The 16636-nt window shown below is 44.2% G+C and overlaps 1 protein-coding gene across 1 annotated transcript in view; it reads left to right on the forward strand.

Moving 5' to 3' along the window:
- GGT5 (gamma-glutamyltransferase 5) overlaps nt 1-14422 on the forward strand; it is a 104195-nt gene extending 89773 nt beyond the window's left edge. Inside the window, exon 12 of the mRNA XM_088477871.1 lies at nt 9693-14422. Coding sequence (XP_088333997.1) covers nt 9693-9839 — 147 coding nt within the window. The 3' untranslated portion in view covers nt 9840-14422. The remainder of the gene's footprint in view (nt 1-9692) is intronic.
- Nucleotides 14423-16636: the final 2214 nt, after the last annotated feature.

A 16636-nucleotide genomic window follows, 5' to 3' on the forward strand; every position in this document is an offset into this window, starting at 1 on the left:
CTTTTTTCTGCTAGCCTCATCTGGCTATCAGGTTGCCTAGAATAGCACCCTGCAGCCAGAATCTATGCAGCAGTGCCGCCTGGAGCGTCCTTAGGATGCTTCAGACAGTCACACCGCTGCCCTTACAGCTCCCCGGAGCATCTTCAGGATACTCCAGGCATTGCTGTAATCACTGGCGATTGTGGCCCCGCCCCGTGTGACCTCACACAGAGGGGGTATGGCCTGCACCGGGGCCGCAAATAATGTTATATGTATCACAATGGCCCTTGGCAGCAAAAAGGATCCTTACTCCTGCCCTATTGTAAAGGATCTGCTAGTTCACATTAATATATTAGAGGCTATGTATTACTGGCCTAAATAATATATATCTAAAATAATTTAAGTTATGCATACTGAATTAAGTATGTCTACAATGATCTCTGTGCCCCCTTACAGCAGATGGCATACAGGGAAGAGTTTCTCTGTCTTACATCCTTATATATAGCAGAGCAGAGTGTGAATGACAAGTTTGCAAATTTGCTCTGCAGAAATGTTCTACAGTATGTGAATTGGTAGATCCGTACACAAGCAGGGCTGCCATCAGAAATTGTGGGGCCCGGGACTGAAAGAATAGGCAGCCCCCCCTCCCCCATTATTCAATGCAGTCTGTTTGCGGCGTGCCCTGCCTTTTTTTTATATATATAGCACTTCACTCTCCCCCATTGAATGCACCTCACTCTCCCCCCTTTGAATGCACCTCACTCTCCCCCCCCTTGAATGCACCTCACTCTCCCCCCCCTTGAATGCACCTCACTCTCCCCCCCAGTGAATGCATCTCACTCTCCCCCCCTTGAATGCACCTCACTCTCCCCCTTGAATGCATCTCATTCTCCCCCCTTGAATGCATCTCATTCTCCCCCCTTGAATGCACCTCATTCTCACCCCTTGAATGCACCTTACTTTCCCCTCCTTGAATGCACCTCACTCTCTCCCCCCCGTGAATGCACCTCACTCTCTCCCCCCCGTGAATGCACCTCACTTCCCCCCCCCTTGAATGCACCTCACTCTCCCCCCCCTTGAATGCACCTCACTCTCCCCCCCCGTGAATGCACCTCACTCTCCCCCCCTTGAATGCACCTCACTCTCTCCCTCCCCCCCGTGAATGCACCTCACTATCCCCCCTTGAATGCATCTCACTCTCCCCCCCTTGAATGCAGTCTGTGCACGGTCAGTGGTGCGTCCACGGTCTGACTCTTGCCTTTTTTATTACCTCCCCCCCCCCCGATTATTGTGCACAATTTCCCCACTTAACCTTGTTTGCGATGAGATCCGGCGGCGGCTACTTCCTCCACGGTCCACTGCAGTTCCTCTTCTTGATCTGCGGCTCCTCCGACGTCGACCTTGTCCTCCAGTGGCGCGCGTGACGTCATGACGTCACGCGCGCTGACTCCAAAACAAGCTTTATTGAAAGCTTGTTTTGGAGTCTGACTGTGCCACTATAAGCTGGTGGAGGAGTGGCCCGAGCGGGCCGGGCTGCCTCCTCCAGCTCCATCAGTAGTAACGGGAACGGGTCCTCGGGAGGTAGCAGCGGCGGCCGGGCTCTCTTCCCTCTCTTCAAGGGGGTAATTCAGGCTGCAGGCTCTGCAAAGGTGTGGTAGCCAGAGGCCGGGCCCGGTACTCCAGTCCCGGCAGTCCCCCCCTGATGGCGGCCCTGTACACAAGCACAAGAACTGTGATACCACATTAGTTTAGGCTCCGCTTATTATATCAGATTCTGTTTTTATGAGATCCTCTCATTGTCCTAAAGATGGTTGATGGGGACTCAGTATGATTTATGCGGCCGGCGATTCTAATCCCGACAGCGGCATCCCGGCAGAGGAGGAAATCCCGATCGTCCTCAGGTACGTATAAACTAACCTAATTCCCCCCACTCTCCCTTAGGGTTCCTAATCCTAACCTCCCCCCCTAAGTGCCTAACCCTAATTCCCCCTCTAAGGACCTCATTCAGAGTCGGTCGTAAGCTGCCGCTCGGTTGTACGCCTAACGACCGCAAAACTGAAAAAGCAAGCGATTGCACGGCCGGGCGGTCGTAACTAAAGTGACGCCCATACGTGAACAATGCACCTCCTCTAGCCAACGAGTGATAGCAGCTAGCGATCGAGTCAATCATCAGTCATTGTCAGTCGCTGTATGTTAATTTTCTTCTGATGGTTGTATGGTGTGCAAATTACTCCAAAAATTAACAAAAAAATGCATAGAATAAGCCATCCCCCTGAAATATATTTATTCTTATTATTCGCTAATGCAAACGCAGCTGAATCAATTACATGCCAATTAGCAGTGTTATTAGCTACAAGAAACGATTATTAGCTGCTTGCATTGTGTGGCTCAAAATAGAAACATCAATCCTAACATCAGTAACATTCGATAGTATCAATTGTACTCTGGGGCTTGAGAGAGCACGTACCCAACCTTAAGCTGTATGATCAGCCAGGCCTCGAACCTGCTCGCAGAGTGACGTTTTACTACTTCCAGTCTACTATGTCGGTCGTAGCAGGTAATTTATGTACGCCCCTAAAACGCCATGAAAACGCCATGACCACCACCCCCGTCACCACCCACAAACGGCCTTTCATGTCAATCAACTCTCGGAAGCCACTTCCTGCTCATAAGCCGTACGATCGACAACATTTTGGATCGCAAGGTCTCGTAAGCACATGCGCACAACTAACCATACGCATGCGTGGTTTGGAAACATCGGATGCGTACGACTGAGCTGCCGCTTACAACCGACTCTGAATGAGGTCCTAAGTGCCTAAACCTAACCCCCCCTTCCCCGCTGCCTAAACCCAAGTCCCCCAGGGGGGTGCCTAGCCCTAACCTCCCCCGGGGGGTGCCTAACCCTACCCCCCCCTTCCCTAGCCTAAATCTAACCTCCCGGGGGGTGCCTAACCCTAAATCCCCCCGGGAACCCTAAACGTAACCCTCCCCCCTCCTGGTTGTCCGCACCTGTTGCCCGGCTTACCTTCGTTCGGTAAGCCGGCTGTCGGGCTCCCGGGGTAGGGAAAATGACAGGTGTCGGGATTTCGAAGCCTGTCATTTTAACTCTTGCCGAGATTATACAGTCGGGAAGCCGGCGGTCGAGATTCCGTCCATCGGCTTCCCGACTGTTTAATTCTCTAGATAATGTTCTGTGTTCTCATTACATACTAACAGCTTTAGGATTTGAACCCACTTCAATGAAACCATTTGTCAAGGTGGATTGTCAACATGATTGTCAATTGCAGTAGTAGTCGAACTAAGGAGGTCTTTGGCAGGGCTGGCACTTCCACTAGGCAAGCTTAGGCAGCTTCCTATGGGCGCCGGGCCTCCGATCACCCCCCCATTTGCCGGGTTCCCGCTGAGATTGCGTTACCAGCGGGCACCCTTCTCTAACCCCCCCCTGGCGGCACCCGGCTCCTGACCAAACCCCCCCCCCCGGCCCGGCGGCTGCGGAAGACGGAGTTCACTCCTGAGCTCCGTCTTCTGGGTCTCGCAGTGCACTATGGGAGTGACGTCATAGTTCCGAGGAGCGGGCATCGGGGACGGACGGCAGCAGGCACTGGAGTGGGGTTTAAGGTATTTTTTTTTTTAATGTATGTGTGCGTGGGGGGGGCGGGGCTTACTACTGGGGGTATTACAGGGGCCGCACTATTGGGGTCTCTACAGGGGCCTTACTATTGGGGTCACTACAGGGGCCTTACTATTGGGGGGCACTACAGGGTCCTTACTTCTGGGGGCATCATATGGGGGCACTACAGGGGCCCTACTACTGGGGGCACTACAGGAGCCTTACTACTGGGGGCATCATACGGGGACACTACAGGGGCCTTACTACTGGGGCCTTACTAATGGGGGAATTACAGTGGCCTTACTACTGGGGGCACTACGGGGCCTTACTAATGGGGGCACTACAGGGGCCTTACTACTGGGGGCACTACAGGGGCCTTACTACTGGGGGCACTACAGGGGCCTTAGTACTGGGGGCACTACAGGGGCCTTAGTACTGAGGGTACTACAGGGGCCTTAGTACTGGGGGCACTACGGGGCCACTACAGGGGCCTTACTACTGGGGGCACTTCAAGGGGCAATACTACTGGGGCACTGCAGGGAGCATTACTACTGGGGCACTACAGGGGCCTTTACTACTGGGGGCACTGCAGGGGGCATTACTATTGGAGGCACTACTACAGGGGGCATTATTACTGCTGGGGGCACTGCGTACGGGGTCCATTACAGTGGGTATTGCATAAGGGGCACCATTACATGTGGGCATTTAGTGTTTTAGGGGAACTGCTACTGTGGGCACTGCGTAAGACCTAAGTTGGGGGGCCCCTTAAAAAATGTTGCTATGGGGCCCAAAAAGTTCTAGTAACGCTCCTGATACTGTGTGTGTGTATATTTTATATATATATATATATATATATCTACCCTCTTGTGCTTCTCCTTACTTTACTTTCACCTACTTCTTACCCCCCACCATGGCACCTAACATTTGGTTGCTTACGCTCTGTTGCATATCTAGGTGTTATGGTCACTTATGTATCAATGTATATTATCCATGTCCCTGTCCTATTTTTTACTGTAAGTCCGTAAGGCGCTGCGGAACACTTGTGGCGCCATATAAATAAACGATAATATATATATATATATATATATATATACACACATACATACTTCTGTCTGCTCCCCCCCTCTTCATATTCATTTATCCCCTCAGGTGAAAATTACTTTGCACAGGTGGAGTGGCGGATAAGTTTTGTGTTTTATATTTATATATATTTATTTTTATATTTATATATATTTATTTAATTTTAACACAAAACTTGTCCGCCACTCCACCTGTGCAAAGTCGTTCATCTGAGGGGCTAAATGAGTACGGGGGGGGGTGATGGGGGCAGGGGCGCATGCAGAAGTTTTGCCTAGGGTGCCTAGAAGTCTAGCACCGGCCCTGGTCATTGGGGATCTCCTAGGCTTTCCCCAATGTGTTCACTTGGGCTAGCCACATGTGAATGTGTCAGACGGTGCTTGAAAAAGGTAACAAATGCCTGTAACAGTGTTGCTGGGATCTATTCATCATCCTTAATTTCTACAAAAGTACGTGAAAATGAACATTTCATTATAAAGGTAATTTAGGAGATACAATATCACGGATATCTTCTGCTTACCTTTTTAATCCGATCTAGCTCGGCATTCCAATACAATTGTATGGGGACAAAATTCATCAAGCTCCAAAAATACTACATTTTCGGAGTTTGACAGCGGTAACCTTCTCCCTCTTCTGATTCCCAATCCACGGTCATAGGCAAATGCAGGGGGGGTTTCCGTCTGCCTGGAAACCCCCTCCCCTGCCCACACCATGACCACAATAGAAATAGTAAGGTCATTTTACTAGTGCTGCATGTTCTTCACAGTATCAGTCAGTAATAAATAACCTGTGCACCAACTAGGAGATTTGGAAAACATTCACTGTTAGGGATGTGCTGCTATAGAGTCCAATATGTACATATATGTCCATGGCAGTGCTGGGTTATTCTGCTGCTCCCCCAGACTCCCGAACTTGCTCTAATACTCTGGAATGGAGCCTACATCTAAAATAAAAACATTCAGCTCAGGCAGGATGACCTTACTGCCGCATTTAATGCTTACTGTGATTCCTGGTCCTCTATATGCTGGAATTATGACACACAATATACTTTGTATGACGCATATTAAAGCTGGTTAAATGCTAATTCTACCCTCTTCATGGACTGGCCACACGCACTCTAAAATCAAGCATTTGGAAACCCCCCTCTAGAAATCCTGCGTTTGCCACTGACGGTCCTTCCCTATGGAAAGTAGTCCTGAGTTGCATAGAGAGATCCTGTTTGGATCCCTCCGCCCCTGTTCTGCTCCCTCAGCTAGACATCGGAGCTTCCTGCGCATGAGTGAACCCAAGTTTACAAATGCGCACTAGCGCTGCCGACTCAGCATCATTGCTACAGAAGTAACAGTGATAGGGATCTCAGAGATAGTTGAACTTCAGATCAGCTGTCTGCACACCAGACCAACAATGAATGATGTATCGACAGCTGCTACTCCCAGCAAGTTGGAAACGTAATTATCGGAGGGGGCATCCAAAAGCTCTGCAGGTATGCATTAGGCCTTAGAGTTTTTTATTCATATGCCTCAGACCAGGGTCCTAACTAGGGATGTGTGAGCGGTGCCGTCACACAGAGCACACGCTAGCAGGGCACCCAATATCACTGCTGCAGTGCCGTCCGGGGCTTTGGACACTCCAGACATTCACCCTGCAGTTTGTAAAGCTGCCCGATGCTAGTGGCCCCGCCCCCTCGATGCAACGTTATGTTATCATACATTCTGGGAGGGCCCGGTACAGGAATCATATATAGTCAACTCCACAGTTATTGGTACCCCTCATGAAATTAGGCAAAAACAATCATATAAAATAAACAATACATATAGGGGCCTGTTTCAGAAGTGGACGGTATTGGAGCCGGGACTGCGTCTTATTCTGCACTGCAAATGCATCTTTATGCTCATACCGCAACTGATGGGATTCATACAGAGAGACTCTCACCGGCTGCGGCGCTAATTCACCGCTTTACGTATTAAGATGCACCATCGGATACATAGCGGTTGCATGATCAAACATTGCACCAACCCTATGGAGGCACAGAATGTCCATCTGAACATGGTCACCAAAATCAGTGCAACGTGGAAAATGCCCGTGTCTGGCAATCCACCCCTCTGTTACCACCCAGGAATGCCCACTAAAATTGTGTCTCTCTGGGGGCAATTTATTTGTTTTAGCCATGGTTATTTCTTATGGGCGCCCGACCGAGCAATTTATTTGTTACTCTGTTCAGGTGCAAATATCGATAGCTGTGCACATTTCTGCTTGCAGCCTCCTGGGGTGTCGAGCAGCAATGTGCAATAAGTCGGCTATTTGGGACAACCCCCGGGCTTTTGTGTGCGCGAATGGGGCACTAGCACCCGAACGGAGCAATTTAATTGCTCCGTCAAGAGCCCATTGCATTTGGGCACCAAAAAAAACATTCAAAGCCCACACTGTGTCCAAATTCATTCTGCGTCCCTTGCCGGTAACCATCAGGATGCATGTGCTGTACGAAATCAGTCACATGCGCAGACTTAAAAAAATCAGCCACTGCGTTCACCTCTGAATCAGGCCCATAATTATTACATTTATTTAACAGACAACACTCATTTCTGTTGTTTTATGCTTTGTTTTTATTACATATGGGGCAAAATTACTGGCACCCCTAAAGAATATTTTACATAAAAGCAAAGTCATTTGCAAAAGACTCTTAAGCAAAATTGTTTTCATTGCTCCTAAGGGATTTATTTACTAAGAATCGTGTCTGCCCGATATTAAACACTGTGCATTGCTGGTATACATGAGTTTTTCCCAAACACTCAAATTTAATAAGAATTGTGTCCTCCGATGGTCTATGGAATCGTGTTTGATCATGTGCGAGTTCAGTCGTATTGGGCTGAAATTAATAGAAGTGTGATCTCTGCAGCGCTTCCGTGTATTTTTGATGTAATAAAGTGTTAAAATGCCAAAAAGCATAACCAGCCCTGAACCTCTGAGCCCATTCTAATACAGGAAAATCATGGGAAAACCGACTTGGGGTTCCCCCTATTTTCCTTTAACCAGCACCGGGCTGAACCAACCAGGGTGGTAATGCCACAGCAGGGAGACTCACAGTGTGGGGTCTTCCTGTCAAAGCATTCACCAGCCTAAACTAGTCAGTCTAGGGCAGGAAGACCCCCACTGAAGAAAATATATATAAAAAAAAAAGACAGGACACAGAATCACTCACCTGCACTCACACTCAAACTACATACCTACTCCCTGGCGCTTGTTAACACATAAGCAGCTGTATATACATAATGTACTGTACAGCTTCCACGGACAGGACCCTAATGTGGGTTCCTGCACCTTAGCCATGATTGGCTAAGAGTCAGACCACTCTTAAGCATACATGCCTACCCTCCAGGAAATCGCGGGAGGCTCCTGATTTTTCGGGTAACCCCAGAAGGGTAGGCACTTCGCCCGCATTCTGCCCACTTCCTAGTGAAGTGGGCAGAATGGGGAGAATTTCCACGCCGATCGCAGATCCCTGTGTAGGGGGCGGGGCTTAATGATGCAATTCTTCATGAATCACGTCATTTAGCCCACCCCTTATTAAATTTCGCACCAATCATGACAATTTACCGTGAAGTGGGTGGGGCTTAATGCCTCAAACCATCAGGTCCCGCCCCCATCACAACCCACCTGATTCTCCTCTCCGGGCTTTTCCCAGGGAGGAAAGAAAAAAGGTAGGCAAGTATGCTCTTAAGCTGGTTACACACTAAAAAGATATATCTGCAGATCGAGTGATATATCTGCAGATGATGGTTGTTCGTACACACTGAACAACCATCATCTGTGTTCAGTGTGTAGGTGTGGGCAGGTTCCGCTGGCTGGGGGCCTAGTCCGCACCCTCCGCGCGGCTGCTGCTGCTGCATGTGTATGCAGACCACCCGTATACACTTTCTGATGGACAAATATGTCAGCAGATATATTTGTCCATCGGCTGTGTAGCACAGCCAATGCGAACGACATCATTCACAGAAATATCGCTGATACACACTGGCCAACGACCAGCAGATATATTGGCCGATCAATTGATCACCCAATATATCTGTCAGTGTGTACCCAGCTTCAGCCAATCAGTGGCCACTATCATAATGAATTCCACTTTCTACCAGGAAACTTTAGGCCCAAATCTGTCTGCTAATGCCTGAAGGTTGGTGGTGGATAATTTCCTCAAGATAATAACCCCAAACACACATCAAACTCCACACTAAAATGGTTGTGGAAACACAAAATCAAAGTGCAGCAATGGCCCTCCCAGTCTCCAGATTTTAACCCATGTGAAAACCTGTGCTAAGACCCAAGAATATCAAGGAACTGTAAGTGTCCTGCAATGCAGAGTGGTCCAGGATCCCTCAACCCGTATTATCCAACCTTGTTTATATTACAGAAAGCACCTCAGTGCTGTTATTCCACCTAGGGATGTTTTTTTTATTCAAAACACAGAGGGAAAATAGAAACTCTGCAGTTTACAACTTTATAGCACTCATTGTATGTGTGCTTCTATTTAATATATTGATTTTAGCTGATTTCCATGAATGGTTCCAATAATTCGGGAGTTCACGGTATATATGTGACACTAGGATTTTGCTTCACTCAGATTCCTGCATGGTAAAGAGGCTAAAGAGTGGTAGCAATGGGGCTGATGTTAAGTTGGACGCATATATACATTAAAAAAATAAAAACGCTCAAAGCAAAAGCATGTAAATAGAGTAACTACATAAGCCAAATCAGAGGCCTCTCATATACTGTATATATAATACAGCTGGTTCTCATTTATGTCTAAAAGTAACTAAAAATGAAAAGCCCCAAAACAATATAATATAGGCACAATCAATGTAGAAAGCACTGTCAGCTTCAAAGATGGAAACATTGTGTATTTGTAGTGCACCAGTACTCAGGCACACACAAGGGATACAGCTACTGACAGACATGAGCCCCAATATGTTTAGTAATTTAAGAAAAAATATTTGGTGGTACTATCAACACTGTGATGTCTCTTTTGTTTCAGGCTATACAGCAGGGACTCCGGGACAGAGGTCATGAGATTAAAAAGTCTTTATATTCGCTCAATGTGGTCCAAGGCGTTTCCCAAGAAAAGGGCTGTCTGTTTGCCTATTCGGATGAGAGGAAGATGGCACGGGCTGCTGGTTATTAAAGCAATGGATGCTATTATTTCCTTCGCTGTTGGGGTTTTAAACAAGCAAAGACATATTTTTCCTTTCACCCTAATGTTCACGTTCACAAATTCTTACAAACATTTAAATATGAAGCAAATATTATATAGTCTAGAGCAGTGCTATCCACGTAATTCATGAACTGCTGGTAAGTGGGATACTGTTGGAACATTATATCACTTTAAAGTTTCTGTAGATTATCAGGAATGGCGGGAACTACAGAAATGCCTTAAAGGATCTGGCCCATGGGCCTCTAGTTGAGAGTGCCTCAGTTATATTTCTATACACCTGCAGTCACTCCAAACCTCATGCTTGTCTATGGAAGTTACGTATTACTGGGTTCGTAATAATCAAGTCTGCTGTGACATCTGAATGAGAAGAATATAAGTGCCCAGAAATACAGTACTTGATAAATTGCCATTGTTGGAGGATTTCCAGCTATACTTGACTATGCACAATACACTATTAGGAAAAGCAAATGCAGCATTTGTTCTGCCATATGAAGTGGTTTTCACACGTGCACCAACCTTTCTGTTGTAGCATATAGGTTTTTGGTGGAGCCGTGAAGAAACAAGATTTTGTTTAGTGGAGAATGATTGTTGTTTTAAAGGGAGGAGAAGAGACATTTTCAGGGATGTTCCTTGCTGTGTACGGCCATTCCCCCTCTGCAAAAGGGCTTAATGTGCACCAGTGCACCAGCTCAGAGGTGGTGCAGACCGGGTATCCTCCCTCCTATACATAAATACATTTTGTAAAACAGGCAGTATCCCCTTTCCCTCCCCTTCCTCGCACATTCTCAAGCAGCCTCAGTAATAGACAGTCTGGGCTGGTTTCCACCAGAACATGGAGACCACAAGTGCCTGACCCCTCTGCTATAGGGAAAACCAGTCCTGGCTTATTGTCAACACAGGCACTTTTCCTCACCCACCACCAAGGGCTATAGTGACCGGGGGAATTACCATGTATGTGGCCCATAAAGTGTACTGGCATGATGATCCAAATATACAGTAATAGACATATACACAATTTTCAAATGTTTATTTAAATAAAAGGCTGTCCGAACCCCTGTTCAACAAATTATTGTTATTATTAAAGAAAAAACATATATATATATATATTTATATATATATATATATATATATATATATATATATAATGTGACTTCCAACTTGGTAAGCCATAATCCAAATGGGGGAAACTCAAAATTTATAATGACCCACCCATTACAAATGACTGCTGTTAAATTAATAAAGCAGGGTGTCCCCTCCATTGGCAGCCAGTCTCAAGTGGACAGTGTGTAAAACTGCTTGTGTCTGGCTGCTACCCCGGGTAAGACCATATCACATGGGGGCAGGCAGCATCCTCCAGTGTCAGAATCACTGGGCCACTTCAAACTCCCTCCCCTAAACGTCCCCTTCAATGTTACTGTTACATGGGGCATCAGTTATTGGGGTATATCTCCCAAGTGTCCATGTGCCTGGGCACCAGCAGGACAGAAACAGATTTCTCCTCCCCAATATATATACCCATTCCACCCACCTCGAATAGAAACAAGTACAATCTAATGAAGTACATTATACTATTCCTGCTGACTTAATAGTTGTGTTTAATCACTACTGTAAAGTTTCTGTACTTCTCTAGTTTCCTTTTACTGTCTTGAAGACTATAATAATATCCTTTGCTGTGATAGCGAAGATCAGACATTATAATGTGCTAGCACAGTATTTGATGTTATTTTTATATATAAATTGTAAAGGAGGAATTATTTTAAAGGCAGTTACAGTACAGAGCTAGGAGTGGTGCACTGTAACTGCATTTGTATGTGACTATAGTATTTGGGAATATATATGTATACTATTGTGTATATATAGTACTATTGCGAACATTTACTCTAATGTGCCAAGAACACATATATTGTTATTTTGCTGCCCATTTTGTGTCTAATATTGGGATTTTGGTTTGGTTTTGAAGTAATGTTGGGCTAAATCTAAGGCAAACGTGCTATCCGGAATGCAGAAAGTACCAGTAATGCTGTAAGCATGATGCCATTATGCTTTTGTTCTATACTTTAGTGCTATGTAATGCTCTATAATATTTTTGCTATGCTTCCTGTGACTATAAATTAATGATTTGAAACACTGGTTACACAGCCTAGATGGCTTCATTGTCCATATAGCAGCCTTCAGGTCAGGCTACTATTTTTACATTTTACATTTTATTCAGTGGAATAGAGAGTGTATTCAGGAGAAGAAGTTCACAAGTAAACCATTTACTGTACTGCTGTAGAGCCATAGGTTACCTACCTTACTTTTGGTGGAAGATCTACATTGTCTCTAAATAAACAGTCAATAGGTCGACACCAGATGGACTGCATGCAAATGGTCAACAGGATCAAAAGATCAACAGTAAAAAGGTCGATATGGTTGATGCATAATTTTTAGGGTTAGGCACTTGGCGTAGGTTTAGGCTGTGGAAGGGGGTTAGGGTTAGGCAGTAGTGGGAGGGTTAGAGTGAGGATTAGGGTGGAAAAAAAAATATTGACTTTTTGACCATAGTTCAAGTCGACCATTTAACATTTGACTCTGACGACCTATTGCATGTCAAACATTTGGATGGGTTTTTTGTTTTTTTTAAATTGCTAGTAATCTAACACATGTACTTCATAACAGAAAAGACAAAAAACACAGGGCCTGATTCAGAGCCCTCTGAATCAGTTCCCGCCTATTGTATTTTTAGAGCGGCCTCCTGGCTGCTCATATGGCTGTGGGTGACCACCCACAGCTATAGCGAGCGGCCAGGAAGATGGTCGCGATGGTCAAGACCATTGCGACCATCGGGATTGCGACGAGACTCTTGTGGTAGGGTCTCATTGCCGCAAGCCCTGGAGTGCTTTTGGCTCTATCAGAGCCGACAGCACTCCCACTGTCATCACTTGTGATGTTAGTGGGGCCGGCCCCAGACGGTAGGCGATCCCATGGGAATGCCTCCATCTGGCCAGCCACTCCCCCGGCACGCCCACCAAAGGGGACGTGCTGTCGCTCAACATCGACAGCACGCCCCCTTTGTAGCGTGACCCGGAGCGACAGTTTGCCCATCGCTATCCGGGTCTCGTGCATGCACACGACAGAGCCGCCTCAGTCGTGCTCATGCGCACTGGGCCAACATAATCCCGCTTGCGAGCGCTCAGCACTCGCAAGCGGGTCTGAATTAGGCCCACAGTCCTCTTAAAGGATGGAGTCACATGGGTATGCTAGAGATCAAGAGGTCAGTAAAGCTTATTTGCTGTTGTTGCAGGTGAAGTGGGACCATGCATGCTCAGGAGTGACCTCTGCTCTGCAATGCGCTATTCTACCTCTGGTCACCACGGTATGAAAGCTACACTTTTCTAGCTGGAAAGTGCAGAGTGTGTCTACACCCTATAGTGTGTTTTAAATCAGGTTTTTTCAATACAATAGGTTTTTGTTTTTTTGCAAATTTAACAAAATCAAATTTTACGATTACTTTTATAAATTTGTAGCTTCGTGACAAGGTATTCAATAAAATATATATGAATAAAGGTAGTTTATGTTTTTACTCTCAGCAACAACACCTGAGGGTCTGATGTGTTTTATATGATTAGTATCTTTTTGTCATGTTTTTTTATTGGCTGATTACTGTAATTTTGAACACACAAGCGAAAGAAAAATCTTCCCACACTAGATAGTATTATATTATAATGTTAACCAATCGGAGATTTTCACCCATAATATGTCCAGTAAAGAGTAATTAATGCTCTATATATAATCAGAAAATGCGGTGGTGCTACCAACTGATTTTATACATATATATATATAATACAGGTTGAGTCTCCCATATCCAAATATTCCGAAATACGGAATATTTTTAGCATGACTGAGAAAGTGAAACTTTTGCTTTCTGATGGTTTAATGTACATAAACTTTGTTTAAATCACAAATTATTAAAAATATTGTATAAAATAACCTTCAGGCTGTGTGTATAAGGTGTTTAGGAAACATAAATGAATTTCATGTATTTAAACAAACTTTTTTTGATGCAGAAAATTATTAAAAATATAGTATAAAATGACCTTCAGGCTATGTGTATAAGGTGTATATAACACATAAATGCATTCTGTAATTAGATTTGTGTCCCATTTCCAAGATATTTCATTATTTTATGCAAATATTCCAAATTACGGAATATTCCGTTATCCAAAATATCTGTGGTCCCAAGCATTTTGGATATGGGAGACTCAACCTGTATATACATATATATATATATATATATATATATATATATATATATATACATATTCACAAGGAAAAGAAATAGAATGCACCTGAATCTAACTGATTTTCTATCTCCCAAAAAAATTATTTTATGCATAAAATCTTAATTTATTAGGTATGCTTTCAAAATTATACTGGCAGACAATAATAAAAGTTATTGTATAAATAATCAGAATAAATACATAGATTGAAAGTGAGCGAAATCTAAGATAAAAAATAGAAAGATAGTGTTTGTAGAAATGAAATAAAGTGATTAAAACTGCTGAGCACTGCTGTCAATTATTATCCAATATTATATTTGTCTTAAGGTGCCTACACAATTAGCAATATTTTACATGATTTGGCCGATTCTGACGCATCGTGATGACAAATCGTGTAAAATATGCCCAAATTTGTGAGTGTTCACTCACGATCATGATGCTGATGTGCGTCCCCGCACTTCATAAATCGCATCTTCAGATCTGCCGTGCTGTAGGGCAGATCTGACAATCTCAGTCACGATGCACTGGAATAGTTAGGAGGCACGATAGATCATTGGACAGTTTTTAACTGCAAATCGTGCCCACGACTGCCGGGGAGCTGCTGTGGAGAGTTCAAGGGGAAATCGGACACGATGTCGGATCGTGAGCACATCGCCAACCTTTCGTGTCAATATTCAGAAATGGATGCGACTCTGTGATGTCAAATAAAGGTTCCACCATTTTGTTGTCTGAATAATTATCAGATTACTAATATATAGATTTCACAGTAGAAAGAATGCTTCCTCTTAATCATGTACTAGTTTCACAAAGAATGAAATATCTTATAGTACTAACTCCTGCAGGGATGATACTATTTGTAATTGATACATACATACATTCAAATTGTTCTAATTGTATCAATTAGTATCAGTGTGTGTTCATACTAAAATAATGTAACAAATTTCTTAGTAACAGATAAGAGGAATCCTATCTTAGTAATGTAAGTTATGAATCACGTATTTATTGATTCTAAGAAGCATATGTATACGCGTGTTCAGTCACTTACGGACATTATCATTCCGGTGTCATTAGATTGTGTCCTGGATTATACCAGACCTCTGTATAATATATGATATTTTATTTAGCAGTCGCACTTATCTATATAGATACATGCGTTCAATGGCATTGAGCACAGTCAAACCAAATTTATTAGACTGTGTTCTGGTTTATGTCAGTCCTCTGTATAGTCTGATTTGTATGTAGAAATACAATTGATTAATTATATGTAGTCGCACTTACTTGACTAGAAGGTATCCCTTGTCAGCTTATAGATTGATGAAAGGCATAGTGGAAGAACGAGGTGCTGGCATTTAATTTCCAACAGCATATTATGAATTGCTTTTGGGCACTCCGACAAAGCCTTGCGTGTGTTCTATCTACAGTATTTATGACACAGTAATTGTCAACTGTAACAAACAACTTATAAGTTCAACAAGGTTAGTTTAAGAAGTGCGCACATACTTGTGCGCTGCTGATTTATAACATTGCCTTCCTCACAAATAGATACTCACAGGCAAATGCATGGGAGGGGGTTCCGTCTGCCTGGAAACTCCCCTCCCCAGCACACACATGACCACAGTAGAAATAGTAATAGAATAGAATTTTGCTAGTGTTACATGTTCTTCTCAGTATCACAAATGAAATAATTAGCACCACCTGTGTATCTTTTAACACTTATCAGACAGTAGTAAATACCCTGTGCACCAACTAGGAGATCTGGAAAACATGCACTATTTGGGATGCACTGCTATAAAGCCCAATATGTACATATATGTCCAGGGCAGTGCTAGGTTCTTCTGCTGCTCCTCCAGGCTCCCGGTCTTGCTCCAATAGTCTGGAATGGTGCCCACATCTAAAATAAATACGTTCAGCTCAGACAGGATGGCCCTACTGCCACATCTAATGGCTTATTGTGATCGCTGGTCCTGTATATGCTGGAATTCTGATACACAATACACTTTGTATGACGCATATTAAAACTGGTTGAGTACTAATTCTGCCCTCTTCATGGACTGGCCACATTCGCTCTAAAATCAAGCATTTGGAAACCCCCCTCTAGAAATCCTGCGTTTGCTACTGATATTGGCAGATTTAATGAGGTCAAAGATCCGGAACATATACATGGAACAAATACATTCAGTTGATTTATATTAAGGCATTCCTCGTATGAACATGAATGCTTATGAGCTAACACAGTTGTTCTGAGAAGCATACAGGTTCTCTCATATGTGGTGCACGCTGACAGATTTAATAAGATCAGCAACGTGAGCAGGGTAAAATGATTAATATCAAGGCACTCTTAAGTAAGGCACATCAATTAGACCACAATAACTAATAAGTAAGTATGGTAACATATGTTACACGCCAGAGTTTGAGAGCGCATACATTCAGCCACTATGTATTTAGACACAAGTCAGAAGTCTGACTTCATGAAGCTACTTTTCGCTTTCCATTTAAGATAACATAAAA

The sequence above is a fragment of the Taudactylus pleione genome, unplaced genomic scaffold (genome assembly GCF_031769625.1).
Source record: "Taudactylus pleione unplaced genomic scaffold, aTauple2 ptg000205l, whole genome shotgun sequence".
NCBI classification, from domain to species: Eukaryota; Metazoa; Chordata; class Amphibia; order Anura; family Myobatrachidae; genus Taudactylus; species Taudactylus pleione.